This window comes from Aplidium turbinatum, chromosome 9 (assembly GCF_918807975.1).
Source record: "Aplidium turbinatum chromosome 9, kaAplTurb1.1, whole genome shotgun sequence".
Classification (NCBI taxonomy): Eukaryota; Metazoa; Chordata; class Ascidiacea; order Aplousobranchia; family Polyclinidae; genus Aplidium; species Aplidium turbinatum.
In genome coordinates this window covers 5,377,481-5,393,528 of record NC_137480.1, presented here as the reverse complement: position 1 = coordinate 5,393,528, position 16,048 = coordinate 5,377,481, and the positions used below count along the sequence as shown (strand labels likewise).

Genomic DNA, 16,048 nt, shown 5'->3' with positions numbered 1-16,048 from the left:
CATTCAACATGCCCAATTGCCCAAGCGCAATGCAGGCATAATCCATATATTACACCGGTCTACAAAAAAAGATTTTTTATTGCTCCATGAACTTTGAAGACTGATTTAGAGTAATTTTGGGGTGCTGAATCCGAATCTGACCTCAGGTTTATCCTATCACGTCAGTTTGTGAGATATGATAACAACAAATTGTTACTTTTGTCAAAAGTGGAAGATTTGGCGTTGCGTTCACCACCAACATATGCAGTGCTATAGCAAAAGGTTAGTGTTAGACAGGCCAAAACAGCCTTTAAGTAAGGTTACTGGCTAAGCATTGCCATAGGCCTGCTAAAAATTTTGTAGTTTTATGCAAAACATTGATGGGGGAGGGGGTCAGTTATACTTTTAGCCTCCCTTTTAGCTTGTTATTACTGCCTTGTTAATAATGTTGCTTAGAAAGCAAATTGGTATCAAAATTATAGTTGGTGACTTGGTGAGTGTATTCCAGCTACTTATAGTACTTATGCACTACATGGCCTGGATTTCGGATATAGCACAATGTGTAACGTGCAATAAACACAACGTCAAATCTTCCACTTTTGACAAAAATAACAATTTGCTGTTATCATATCTCACAAACCTGACGTGATAGGATCAATCTGAGGTCAGATTCGGATTCAGCACCCCAAAATTACTCTAAATCAGTTTTCAAAAGTCCATAGAGCAAAACTCGAGCTGTTATGTTAAAACAAGGTATTTATGGACTATAGCAGGGGTCGGCAAACTGCGGCCCGCGGGCCAAATGCGGCCCGCGGACAAACTTTTTGCGGCCCTCGAACGATCTTACTTTTAGTCCATACACTAAAGTTTCATCATTATGTACGCATGAATTCATTTTATATCATAACAATGTCTACTGTTGTTAAAATAATCAACTTTGTTTTGGCAAGAGGCCTTAACCACAGCCAATTCAAAAGTTTACTTGGAGTGATGAATGCTGTGCATCAAGATCTGGTGTATTTTGCGAGGTTAGATGGCTAAGTCGCAGTGCTATGTTACAACGGTTTTATGATTTGCGAAACGAAATAGGGACTTTCTTGAAACAAAAGAATGCAGGTTTCGGCATTGATGAACTGAGTGATCCTGATTGGTTAACAGATTTAGCCTTTCTCACTGATTTCACTTCTCATATGAACAAGCTAAACTTACAACTACAAGGAAAGGAGCAATTTATTAATCAGATGTATGATCATATTAATGCCTTCGTAAACAAGCTACGTCTTTGGGAAACTCAATTAATCAATTCCAACTTTGCTTATTTTCCCAATTTTGGCCTTTGTAAACCTTCCAACCCTGATAAGTAGCCTACATATCACTTATCGTTTCCACTAAAACTAACTTTGAATCTCGATTTTGCGATTTAAAAAATCAAAAAAACAGATTCGATTTATTTGCCTTCCATTTTCAATGGATGTCAATACTATGCCACATGAGATGCAAATGGAAATAATTGAACTTCAATCGTCTTCGTCGTCGTGTGAGCCTCTGGGGCCAAGGGTCTATCTTTTTACCACCCCAGATTCACGATGTTCCCGGACTACAGTGGAAGGCTACTAGAGAGCAGCCAGTCTTTGGTTGAACATTGAACTTCAATCATCCAACATATTGAAGGCCAAATACGATTCAGTTCCAATTGCCAACTTTTTTAAAGAATATGTCCAGAAATCCACCTATCCTCATCTGTATGACAATGCAAAACGTGTAATGTGCATGTTTGGAAGCACATATTGCTGTGAGCAGCTTTTTTCAAAAATGAATTAGGCAAAGAATAAACTGCGCACTCGCCTGTCAGATCGTCATTTGAATTACGTATTGCAAATATCATCAACAAAGTTGCCAGTTGATTTAAACACCTTGGCCATGAGTCATGACACAGAAACAACATCATCCTTCACATTGATAAATGATAACTAAACAAAAACAATGCATTGCGTTTTAATACGTGTTTGACAAAAAATATGAAACGGCAACAAACACGTCTCATTGTGCAATAGACACAGGCATAGGAGTTGCAGGTGCGCCATGATTTTAAGGATAATGTGGCGATTGTTTATAGGTTGAAATTTATGCGGCCCGCGCGTTACCGGAAGTTTGTAGATTTGGCCCAGTAGTACAGAAAGTTTGCCGACCCCTGGACTATAGGGTCAAATTCCTGTATTTTTAACTGCAATGTGGAGGACCTAAACATTAATATTTTTTGCTGAAACTTCATATTATTGCTATTTCAGTGAAACCTCACCACTGAAAAAAAATAATACAAAAAATATGAACATTGGGGCACATGACGCACCCTAGTGAGTATGGAGGTGTATGTCCACTCCTCTTTTCAGGTGTTAGTAATCCAAGGCGAAGCACAGGTGTTATGCTCTAGTAAGGCTTGTGCTGGAGCAACAACAAAGGTTTCTTCCTTTGAAGCTTTTTTTGTCACCAATCTGGTGATGTAGCTGTGGAGCCAATGGAGTGGATCCAGCAACTAGCGAGCCAGGAAGGGTCTGGTGGATTAGCTGGGCGACGCCTGAGAAAACTCGTAAAAACTCAATGGGTTTAGGTTTCAAGCATCCCGATACCATAAGCAAGGCGTCATTGATGAGTTTGTCAAGCAGGTGAGTATGATCACTACGACTCCATACAAAGGCACAGTACGGTACTCTGCGGTAAAAATGGACAAGAGTCAGGGTTGCAGTGCGAAAAGTTATTGGGAAGTAGTCGACGGGCAGATAAAAATCCTCCCGTCAATGGATTTTTCATCCATTTTCTGATATGTTTAAAATTAAGCTTTCTGACAATACATCAACAGAGACCCAAGAAATAGCATAGAACTCTTTTTTTTTTCAAACACATTTTAAAACACTGATATTCCCTTGAATGACGTTGATTTCGAGATCAAACTCTTAATTCATTACATACCTTCAAAACAACATACAAGCGGCATGAGGTTAACAGGATCATGGTGACCACTGATGCTTCACTTGAGAGCACAACAAGCACGCCCATCGCTGTGCAAACCGAGCTAGATAACCATTCGAGCCGATGAAGGCAGAATACTCCATCATATACAACTCCCGCTATGCCAAGCATGATGAGGTATATTCCCATAAGAAGATCTGCGATTGCCAGATTGAGTAGCAGCATGTGATTTGTACGCAGTGAAGTAGAGCTTGATCTTTCGAACATTCTTGACATAGTCTTTATTTTTGTACATACAACAACCTAAAACAGTATAATTGGTTATTTGAACATTGGCAAACAGTAAAAAAATAGTCATCAAACAGCACTAGATGATATATTGGTGGCTTGGAGCAGCGGATAAGAAGGTTGCTTTCTAGTCATACTATCCTGGTTGAACTCCCGGCTTAACTCTTTGAAGGTTGGGGGGGGGGGCTGTCAATTCAACTTTTTTGTATCAACAGTTGTATTTCTAAAACCACTGAGGCTGCGACTGCGAGATTTCTTGACTTTTCCTAACTTTCATTCACCTCTATTGAGCTGAAATTTTGAGCGAATAAAGGTTATAAATTGAGAGATATAAGGCATTTTTTTAGCACATCCTCTGAAATATTTCATGTTCTATTGTTCAAAATTTTCCCACCAGCTGGATGAAAGTAATTAATTTGGCCCATGTCTCGTTAATCCTAACTGCTTCACAGCGTGAAGGAAATTGGCAGTATGCGTGGACCTTTTGTTCTCACCACGGCTTATAAGCGACGTCGATACAGGAAAAGCTTCAACTTTGATACGATGAGTTACCGTCGCTTGCGGTTGAAATTGCGTAAAATTAAACATAAGACTTGGTGCCAATGCATCTTGAGCGACAATTGTTTTTCGCAGACAATGATGTCCTTTTAATCAAACAAAGCATACAACGTTATTGCAATGACTCAGCGTCATTTGGAGTAGATTTGATGTAAAATGTGAGATAAGTATTGAAAGTGATCGACTTGTTTTGTTTCACTCTCATTTCTCGTGACATATTCAACGTTGTGGACTGGTTTTAGATTGTTCTGTTTGGGCCACAACGCTTTTTTGAATAATTAGAAATTTAGCTACTGTAGAAGCTGCGCTGTAACATATTATGATTTTGGTTTCAAATCTTTCCTTTTGTCCGATACACTATCAAAAGCAGAAAAGGCGTCGATCTTCCCAAAGCTTCTCAAATATACTTGTAAACATTTATTTCCAAGTCGACATGTAAAGATTTGAAATGCAATACGCTTCTCATTTGTGTAGGATAAACCAGAACATCACGCTTTTGTGAAAAGGACGATCGTTCCACCACGTTTATACATGATGCGGCTTAGTTGAATCAATATATTCGAGGCTTCTTGTACCAGGTTCACTGTCACTGATAAACTAAACCGCAATGCAGTACCTCGCAAAGCTATTGTAGCGTAACATTTCCATGTGCTATAACTCGTCATAAATTGTGAAAACTTGTGTATTTACTTGTCAAGTTGTCTCATGTGAAATATAAGTATACATAGCAATGTCACAATGAAATCTTATCTCCGTTTACCAAACTAAAGATATGAACTTATGCGACGTCTTGCAACGTTGAATCGACGGAAAGGCGGGTAACTGCCAACCTGAACTGAGAATGCATGAAAGAAATCGTTTATTGTCGAATGGACGTGACGTCAGAAAACGGTGAATCGACGTAGGCTAGCGGCGAGAGATATTTTAGTTAGATAATGACACGCGGCAGCGCGTTACATTGAATAAAAATACCTTTATTTTATCCATTTCTATTTCCATTCTTCCTAGTTTTGTCTCACAATAACAAACAGATGAAGTTACGCATATTTACTAAATTATTCAATAAACAATAATGCATCATCCAGCATTATGTCAGCGCTGATTGACTAGACATATTCACGATTTGGCCGAGTTGTGTGAGAATTGTATTCAATTACTCGCATTATTTATTGTAGGTAACACCTGCAAAAAGTCAAGTAATTGCAGACTCTGCCTTCATAAGTGTAGTTTAGAAGTTGCCATCTCATATTGAGCCAATCGAATCAATGTAAAATAGAACGCTTTTACTTGATAGCGCATGTGATATATAGGTTTTATCTAACAACTACTTTCAGTTACATTGAATGTGAATGAGTAAGCATTATGCAGTAGGGTGGGCCGTTTTTGACTTTTTTTCGAAATTCGAAAACGGCTAGTCATAAAAAGTGGCACATGCATGAAAAAATTACGTGTGCAAAATTTCATCAGTTTGGGGGTGCATCTTCTGCCCCCGCAGGGGGGTCAAACTTTCAATTTTTTGGAAAAAAGGGGAAATTTTACTTTCCGTTTTAACATAATTTTGTTTATAATTTTTCTACTGGCTAGTTATAAATTGTAAGTGGGATGTACCCACAACTTTCCTATGTAAAGGCATGTTCGAAGCTTAAGGTTTACTGCCCCCGCATCGACGGCCAAAATGCTGAATTTTCACCAATTTGAGATGCTATTTTGTCATTGCTCAATAAACAAACTTGTCGCAAAAGGGCGAGATGGTGTTAACGCTGTACGCACATTTATGTTCTGTCCATTAACTTTGCAAGATGATACGAATGAGGTACAAACATCAGTACATATTTATGATAAAGACTTACAAAAAAAATGAATAACCTTTTGAAGTCAAAGTCTAGAGGTGGGCCTAAATTTCAGCAAAATTTGGACCAAATGAAAGAATCTGCAAAGCAAAAATATTCGAAATCGGTTGTTGTAGCCTAAGTGTTCCAATTTTCTGCAATGGACTTGACCGCAGGAAAATCGTGTCCCTGCTACAGAACAACAGTTCCTTCTTGATCAAAGAACAACTCGCATAATGGTGATTGATAAACATGATAAATCGGCCACAAAATCTAATTTTAAACGTTTTCCGAAGAGACTCGCAAGATCAGAACAATTCCGTTCTTTACGTGAAGACCCAGGAGCAGGCGCAAGTAGCGTTTGGTTAAAACACTTTTAACTTCTTATTCAAGCTCATAAACTTTTTCATCCAATGAAAAACGCTGCGAAGATTTAGATTATCAACCCAGTTTTGCCTCGGAAAACCCCAAAAAAGCAAGGTTACTTCCAGTTTAGTAGTATTTGCTGAATCATGCGATCGTACTGGTATTTCAGATAGGTCTGCAGCACTTATTGCTTCATCATTTCTACAAGATGCGAGAGTAGTCAATCAGTCATAGATAAAAGCAAAGTGAGAAGAGCGAGAAAAGAAATGAGGTTTACAACTCAAATGGAAAGTAGGCCTATCATGTGCATAAATTTGCAAAGCATATATTTTGATGGCCGAAAAGATTAAACCATCAAACAAGATGAAATTGGTGGGCAACTTCGAAAACATTTCGCAGTTGAAGAGCACATTACTTTACTTGAGGAGCCAAGTTATCATTTCATTGGTCATTTTACTGCAGCCAACGGATCTAGTGTGTCAATAGCTACCGGGATTCTTGAATATCTTGGATCCAATAAAATTAGCTATGATAATGTAATGGCAATTGGATGCGATGGAACCGCAATAAACACAGGTCAAAAAGGCGTCGTGATAAAGTTCCTGGAAGATCATTTCCAAAAGCCACTTCAATGGTTAATATGCCTACTCCATAGTAATGAATTGCCTCTTAGGCATCTTATAAAAGATATGGCAATACTAGCAAACCTGATAGCTTCACTGGGCCCATTATAAAGCAGCTAGCCACTGTCACACAACTAGATGTTGTAAAATATAAAGCAGTTCCGGCACCAGAGATTGAAATTGATGACAATGACCTCAGCACTGACCAAAAATATCTTCTACACATGCACAGAACAGTGAAAAGTGGAGATATATCAATTCATTTCGCATATAGGAGTCCAGGTATGATGAACCACTCAAGATGGTTGAACACAGCCAATAGAATTCTACGTTTATACGTTGCATCTAACGTGTCAGCTGTATTGGTGGAACGTGTGGACTATATTATGAATGTTTATATTCCAGTATGGTTTTCCATTATAAAGGAAAGCAATTTCACTAATGGCCAAAAACATTTCTTTAAAATTCTACACTCTGCTCAGAAGCTATCGAATAAAGCTCGCAATATCCTCAACAAAGTAATATAGAGGAATGCGTTTTATGCCCATCCTGAAAACATTTTGATTGCAATCATATGTTATACCAAAGAGTATGTAAGGGAACTAAGATGGAGAATAATTTTCAATTCAAGAATATTATCACCTCACAGCACTAGTCAGCAAAAATTCACCCTGTCAATATTGCAGTTCAGTTCCGTACGTTGCTTTGAGATGATAGACTGGCAAAATATTCCAGTTACGGAACCCCCAGCAATGCGTGGTGTTGACAGCAATGTGATAAAAGAGCACATCAAACCAAAGATGCCTTCACAACAGTTGTTTTCTACGTTTTCTCTGCCACAGACAACAGATGCTCATCACTGCATCACATGTGGTGGACAGCATTGAAAGAGATGGGTAGCCTACATTAAAGCAATATTACAATCAAGGAAAAGAAATTGCTAGGTTCCAGTCGAAACAAGATTTTATGATTTATTAGACTTCAGCCAGAACTAAATTTGAGCAATAATCTGGGGAACTGGCTAAAAGACCTTGTTGTTTGTTGTATTTTTGACACAACTTCTTTTTTTTTTTTAACACAAGTTCTTTTTTATCGTTAGGCTACATTGCTGTCAAACAAAGTTTGCTCTTGTATGTGGTTCTGTAGTAGCCTATCAAGTGAACGTTTAATGGTTTGTAAATGACAAATTTGTGTAAACAAGATCATGATAACAATTCACGTAGAGCTGTAGCCTACAGTACATTCCATTTACGGAATCTGCAGATCATATTGCTTTTATTCTGAAGTAAATTATAGGTTGCGTTTTGTAGCTGCAACTGATCAAACGTAGGCTACTATTGCTTTTAATTTAAGCAAGACTACGTCTTATAGTTTGTCAATTCGTATCATCCTACAAAGTTAGTAGACAGAACGTAAATGAGCGTACAGCGTTAACACCATCTCGCCCTTTTGCGACAAGTTTGTTTATTGAGCAATGACAAAATAGCATCTCAAATTGATGAAAAATCTGCATTTTGGTCGTCGATGCGGGGGCAGTAAACCTTAAGCTTCGAACATGCCTTTACATAGGAAAGTTGTGGGTACATCCCACTTACAATTTATCACTAGCCACTAGAAAAATTATAAACAAAATTAGGTTAAAACGGAAAGTGAAATTTCCCTTTTTTTTCCAAAAAATTGAAAGTTTGACCCCCCTGCGGGGGCACAAGATGCACCCCCAAACTGGCAAAATTTTGCACACGTAATTTTTTCATGCATGTGCCACTTTTTATGACTAGCCGTTTTTGAATTTCGAAAAAAAGTCAAAAACGGCCCACCCTATTATGCAGTCTGTGACAAGGACTGAAAATGTATAATCAGAAAATATAATTTGCAATGTACTCAACCGGAACGACGGAAACCTTTTACCAAAACCTTATAAATCATTATTGTCTCGACGTGCAGGCTTCAAGCCTACTTAAACACAGTTGGAAACGTTATTGCAATCTAATTTTGTCTCGAATTTCTAGTGGTCTTCAGTGCTTCGAATTTATGTTTATTGTTGGAAGTTTTTACGTAATTTAACGCCGAAAGTAACCGCACATCATCAGCGAATCTTTAAAACATTGTGATCTATTTCTCTTGCCTTCAATCGCACTTTTTCTGTTGGTCGTCACCGCTTCGAATTTTTATGTCTATTGTTGGAAGTTTTTACGTAATTTAACGTGGAAAGTAACCGCTCACACATCATTGGCCAATTTTTAAAATATTGTGTGTTTTATTTTTTCTTGCCTTCAATCGTACTGCAGTGTATAACCTGGTGAAATTTTATTTTGTATGTTATTCGCTCTGAGGATGCGCATTGTCATGGTGCGCGAAACGTCAGTGAAGCAATAAACCATCTTGTTTGTTGTTAATTTTACTTTCAATTTCATCAGATGAACGTAGCAACTAGTGCTAGAAACGATAATTGTCCTGATGAACACCCAAACTTTTCAGTATTCATCATAAAGTATATTGCGTTATGTACATCTAGTAATTTTTATGAACATGGTATCATTTTGCAGGCAGGCGTTTTTATAGGGAAACAATCTTATTCCATAGTTTGATTTACGGCACTTATCCAACTGTTTCATAATGCGAATAGCTGTTTTAGTTGAATTTAGAAAAAAATATAACTTACGACCGCAGACAGATGCAACTTTTTTCATGCTTTAGGCAATCGGCAGTACGGTGAACCATAGTGGTACATAACATAACCCATATGCGGAGTAATCGCAAGGGTCAACCCAAGTAATGGAAAGGTTCTTTTTGAATTATGGTGATGGAATTCTTGTAATGCTATTGAACTTCATCTTGTTATGAAAAACTTATATTGTTTGCATTTGCAAGAAATATCAAACTTTTGGATTTTTTTATCACTGAACTGTCCGTTAGTAGAATGTTTCTTTATTACCTTAGTTAGGCCTATTGGTAAGTCAGGAAAGTATTTGTTGATGTGACATATGAGGATATTCTAAGAGACCGAGTTATTTTGTAAATAATGTTTGATTTTTGGACACCATCAAAATTTTCACACAATACACAAATGCGCATCGAGATATAGTGCTCATAGTTGGGAAAAGTTAGATTGTGATAATTACAACTTGCCTGAGTAGGCCTACAGCAAGGGACAATCAAAATAGATGAAACCGCATTCATGGTAATATAGACGTTTTGCAAACTGCTCTTTTCATTTTCAATATAATAACAAGAATGACAGCTTATTTTCACTAAACATATAAACAAATATCAAAAATTATGGATGAACAGCGCATCTATATTTTTCGGTTTAGGTTCAACAAAGCATTCTAGCCGTCAAAATGATGGAATATTTGGTAATTTTGTTGAGACATACCATTGCCCAATCGTTTAATTTACATCAGAGATAATTTTATTAGATAGATTATCAGTTTCATGCACATGGTTTCATTCAGCGTTATAATGTTGTTTTTCAAGCCACGTGGCGTTCATGGTCATAACGCAACATTGCAGAAACAGCCAATATTGATACCAGGTAGGCCTACTAATTATTATGCCGCTTTCGTCGAATCTACGTCGCTAAACGACGAAATTGTGCAAACGCTTGTTGGATTTCCCTTCTACGTGTAGTTTGTCATAAACGTGAAAGCATTGCTCAAGAAGCTAATCTGAATCACCATAGATAGCCATAATATTCATATAGTTTCATCATCAGTAAATATGTAAAGTGCACTTCACAATTTTTGACAACGGTCTGACAATTTATTATATTGCAAAGTTTTGGTTTATTCTTGACTTCTATAATTCTGTGTAACAGTTTTTCTCTACCTAGTTTCTACGTGACTAACAATTTGTTTCATTATACATTTTCTTTAGTATTTCAACGCCATTATTAAAAAAATTACTTCCTTTTCACTTTTAAATAAAACATGGCAAGGCAAGGATTCAGTGCTGAAGAAATACTGCAACATGTTTTACTGGATTCTGACGACGAAAGCCAGGCGGATGATTTGGAGGATTTATGGCACTCCGATGCAGATGAAGAAGCGGATTCTTCTCCGTCAACTTCCGCAACAGCGATTCCGGTCGAGATTGACGACCAGTTACCTTCCATGGGCGATGTTCAACCGGAGTTTGCGCCACCACGACGGATTATAACATCGAAAAGACTGGTGAACAGCATAGATTCCTCTCTCGACATGAATAACTACGATGATGTTGAGTTTCCCGACACACTGAAGTCTTATACAACTTTTGTAGAAAAGCCAAAGAACAGACAAGAGGGCGGCGTCAGCATTACTTGGTCTAATGCGAGACCGGTGCACAATGGGAGAAGGGGCCGGGCTAACATTATATCTGGCCCGATTGATGTTAGACGAGAAGCCAAAGAAACCAAGACTCCTCGGCAAGCATGGGAACTATGTTTTTCTTTAAACATTTTGAACATTATTGTTCAAGAAACAAATAGAAAAATTGCCACACTCATTTCTCAATTGCCAGAGAGAATTTTAGATGACAGCAGGTACTGCTATTTTGGCCCAACCAACAACGAGGAGATGCTGGCCTTTTTTGGATTGGGGTATTTTCGGGGGCTTTTAGGACAGGCTGGTCATTCCACGGATGTATTGTTCAATCAACTGCAAGGACATCCCGTGTAACATTTCGTTCGACGACCAAAATACTAGGCCGCAACGTTGGAAGAATGACCGGTTTGCCGCATTTTGAGTCGTTTTCGAAATGTTCAACGAAAACTGCGGCAAACATGTCATTCCAGGTGACTACTTGTCGTTGGACGAAACGCTATACCCCATGAGGACACAGATTGCCTTCAAGCAATATAATCCAAACAAGCCTGCGAAATATGGCCTTCTGTTCCAGTCGGTAAACGCCAGCAGATTCCCATACACATTTGCGGCATCGGTCTATTCAGGTAAACCGAAGGAAGAGCCATTTCATTTTTACGTTTGTGGAACAGAAGAACTGGTAAAAGGAATGGTGATGAGCCTGAAACAACAAGGTGACCTTCAAGGTCGGAATATTTTGTATGACCGCTTGTACACCTCCATACCACTCGTGCAGTGGTTGCTTGACAGGGGTATTACGTCAGCTGGAACCCTCAACGCTATACGTAGAAGAATACCCCTGGAAGTGAAGCAAGTGAGTGGTAGGGAGGAATTTTCGTACGAAATTTATTGGCAGACGAGTGAGGCTGATCTCAGCCTACATTCTCACGTAGTAAAAACGAAGAGTTCTGGCATGCGGAATGTGTTGATGTTGACGACCATGCAACCTCTATTGGGGATTACCAAGGATGACGGCAAAAAGAAGCCAGGCTTGTATAAGCTTTACGACTTCACAAAGGGTGGCACCGATATCATCGACCAAAGGATGGGTTGGTTCATTCACGTGCAAAGCGAAGTCCCCACGGTGGACAACTATTGCGTTTGCTTACTGAGAAGGTGCCAAAGCCAGAAAAAATAAACTACCAAAAAACCGTGGCCAATGTCAGTACTGTGAAAAGCCTTTATGCCCTGCACATTCCATACGAGTATGTCAAGCTTGCTTTTGCGCAGAATAAACTATTTGAATGATTGCGGTTTTATAAACTTTGGCTTCAACCACAGCCTAAATAAAACGCGGAGCTCAATGAAAGATTTTCCTTTTTTCCTTTCATTAGACAGATAGCTATTTTACGTTGATTCAACATATCAAGACGTTGAATACTTGTAAACATGCGCGGTTTTGCAATTAGATTGCTTATCAAAATCATCTATCCTTTTTTGTATAAAAAGTGGGTCATAAAACTAATCGTAATACTCGATGTAAAATTCAGCATTTTTATATGCTGAAACAGTATTGTATTCATATTTTATAAATCCATTTTCTATTTAGAAAATATCAATATAATGCGGTTTGAACATAGCTGAATTTTAGCACGGATACAACGACTGATTTTATGACTTTTATACAAACAAGGACAGAAGAGAAGTAATCTAATTGCAAACCCGCGCATGTTTACATCGTCTTGCAAAGTTGAATCCACGTCGAAATGATTGTATTAGCGTTGTATTCAATTCCTCGTATTATCGAACTGTAAATGTGCAGCCACTTGTAATTTCAATGTGCCTCATTGCATATTCCTAAATATTTCTGAACTTGTGTGTACATAACCTGACAGAACACAGGTTGCTTTACCATTGAATCAAGTTGAAAAACGTTGCTGCAAGAGCCTTGTGCCAATTGCTGCAGTCCGGTATTGCTGTAACCAAATCAAAATACTTATCAATATTTTGCTGCCAAACTGACATTTTTATGGCATAAACGCCCATTAGGCAGCTAATTCTTTGTAAAGTATTTTTCCAGGTTCACAATGATTTGACGCATAATAAATACTACTTTGAATAAATCTAAATATTGTTTGGATTTTAGTGTGTGGCATATGAATCTTAGAGAGCTTATTGAATCCACAAGAAAATGACCCGAGGCATTACAGATTTTCCTTTTGACGAAAAGCGTTGTGACGTTCTGTTAATTAATGAACCGTAACTGTTTTATTTTGAATTTCTTTCTGACTTCTGTTTACGTAGAGCATCATCGACTTTATCGGGCAATCTTACTCCTAGTACTAGCCTTGTATGTAGCCGAGTTCACATTGAACTTACATTGAGAGACGCTGTTGCAACTACAATACATTGCATTTAAACCGCGTTTTTTGTCGCATGATCTTCCATTCGTTTCGTGGATTACATAATAGTATTTGATAAACGCCACCCTGCTTCTTCAGCTGGTCTACATTTGTTAATAAAGCGTAGGAGTTGCTGTGCTTGGAACCGAGGTCACAAGATCATAATCCAAATTGGTGTGACACGCGTTCAGAAATCTCATTACTGCATGTAATTGATGAAGCATTGTTCTTTTAGTCAAGGAGCGAGCTTATGTTTGAGCGTGGGAAAAGTTATTATTTTGCTTGAAAAATATAGATTCAAATTGAGGTTATGTAAAAAAAATTTAATTACAACATTGCATGTTCTTCATTACTCTACCAAAAAATAATGTGTAAACTCACGCTACAATTGCTTTAATCGCAAAATAATCCAAAAGTCATAAGTCACCTCAACATTTCAACGTATATGAGCAGTTCTAAAATTTACATAGTTTTAATTTTCGGATATGCTCAGCGTGAATTATTTTACAAAGTGAATCCCAAAGTTTGAAGCCGTACCTTAAAAAATAACAGAGATATCACTCCTAAAGCATAAGAAGAATCGACAGCCCCCCCCCAAACTGAGCAAGACTCCAGGAGCCCAACCTTGTAAGGGTTAAACCGGTTGTTGAAAACAGACCGCTCACCTCCAACCTCTTTCATTTGGTGGGTAATTGCTGAAGAAAAAGCGACAGAGAGAAAGGAACTGGTTACCCTACTCTTGTTAGTGCCGAAAACTTGATATGCTAACCTCATCTTCTCATCCTCAAATAAGATGATAAGGTTATAAATCATCCATTTTAAATTCAATCGTGCTGACTAATAAAACGTCGAGAAATAAAGCTAGTTACCACTGGTTACATCTTGTGGTAGTTTAGTTTGTAGCCACCAGAAAAACACGATATTATTTGATAAAAGACTATAGTTTGCATACTTTTGCATTGGAAATACAAAAGATTGAAATTGAATATTTTGTAAATAACACATAACAGTGAATTAATGTTTAAAGAGTCGAAAAAAATGAAAAACATGAACACGAATGAATGAAATTTTTGTTTCTATATCTCTTTTTGTTTATATGTCACAGCATGGTCACAGTTATCTTACAACTAAATCGTATTATCGTGCTACATTATATTTCCAAACAATTTAGAGTTAAATTGCTTTATTTTCTCGTAAAAATAAAAATACATTCCCTTAACACTGACTAACTTATTGCGATCAACATACCATATTCCCTGTGAACGCCGTTAGTCCCATTACCCATACAAGACCACGAAGAATCGGGTTTGCTATGAGTTGGTATCTGGACGAAAACAAATCTTCGTTTCTTGCTTCCACTGTGGTTGGGCATTCGTCACTTGCATCACTGCAATCTTGATGACCATCAAATTTCTGGTGACATTACAATCGTTAAATATGAGTTCGATTCCCTTCTGCATCACTTTCTTATATGGGAACACATATTCCACTAAGAAGAGTGATTTGTTGCACCCATTAAGTAAAAGACTCTTTAAGTAAAGGACTGGAACCTCCCATGTTCGGGGATTGTAACTTGAATCCGAATGATTAACTTGAGTCCTGGGTAAAAGTGACTTCTAGAAAAGCTAGAGACACAATCTTAGAACCCATATTAGAGTTTTTGAGGATGGCGAGTTCAATGGTATTATTTTCAACACCATTTCATATCATTTTCAAGGTCAAAATATTATAGTTTAAAGGCATTCTAAATGAAATTTTCAAACGGGAATTAAGCATTAAAATGCGTAAACTGAATACTCAAGAATAGCCTACATTTCATAAAAAATTACTGAAAAAAAAAATGTTTTCAATGGCGCTGGCAAGGCACAAAGTCCAGTGTTTCATTTATTTTTTATTTTTTGCAAAATTACCAAGAAGTGGAAAAACTGCTCGAGAATTACGTCACCAGCGACTAGCAGTTGCATTATCAAAAGTCTTTTCCCGCGTTGGGTTGGAAAGTTCAGACGTGTTGCGTTCCAAGAATTTTCACATTGATTCAAGGCCTGGAAACGTTGAATCCATGTATAAAATGCTGATTACTCCACGCCTTCTGAATTGCCTAGCTGAAATCGTTTCACATGCCTTTGTGGAGTTTGCCTTCAAAAACTTGTTTTATTTACATTTTCATTTTACATTGATTAAAGGCCTGAATACGTTGAATCTATGTAAAAGAGGCTGATTTACTGTTTGAAGAACAAGATCTGCCCTTTGAAACTCACGCAGTAAAAACTCTTGCCCCATCAGCTGATTGCTAGTCGCTGGTGACGTAGACTGTATAATCGCACGCTTCGCTGCTCAAGCCCATTCCGGTTTTGAAACCTCTGACAAAAGCACGCGCGCAATGGTGGTCAGACCGCAATGGGGCCAAATTTTTTTCAAAATCGTTTTATGGTAGCATGTTAAACACAAAGAACGTGGAAAATCGCCAAGTCAGGTTTTTCCTTTAGTATGACTTTAAGATTAAATTACAGAATTTTGGTAATTTTTGTCCATTTTTGAGTCTAACTCGTGAAGCAAAACTGTTTGAAAGAAGTCTGTGACGAAACATGATATTGTGATTGTGGACCTACTGCATCTATTCCCAGCTAGCAAAATTCGCACATTTTCTATTGATTTAGAGTCTGCAAACGTTGAATGAATGGAAAAATGACAGCTTTTGCTACCTGGGTTGTGTAAGATATTTTCTATACACTGCCTTTAGAAGTTGTTTGAAG

The 16,048-nt window shown here is 37.8% G+C and overlaps 1 protein-coding gene across 1 annotated transcript in view; it reads right to left on the bottom strand.

Annotated features, from left to right (window-relative positions):
- Window positions 1-16,048, bottom strand: part of LOC145777485 (uncharacterized) — a 51,103-nt gene that overhangs the window by 17,836 nt on the left and 17,219 nt on the right. Inside the window, exons 10-11 of the mRNA XM_082588864.1 lie at window positions 14,544-14,708; window positions 2,947-3,249 (exon numbers count right to left, since the gene is read on the bottom strand). Of these exons, the coding sequence (XP_082444990.1) occupies window positions 2,947-3,249; window positions 14,544-14,708 (468 nt within the window). The remainder of the gene's footprint in view (window positions 1-2,946; window positions 3,250-14,543; window positions 14,709-16,048) is intronic.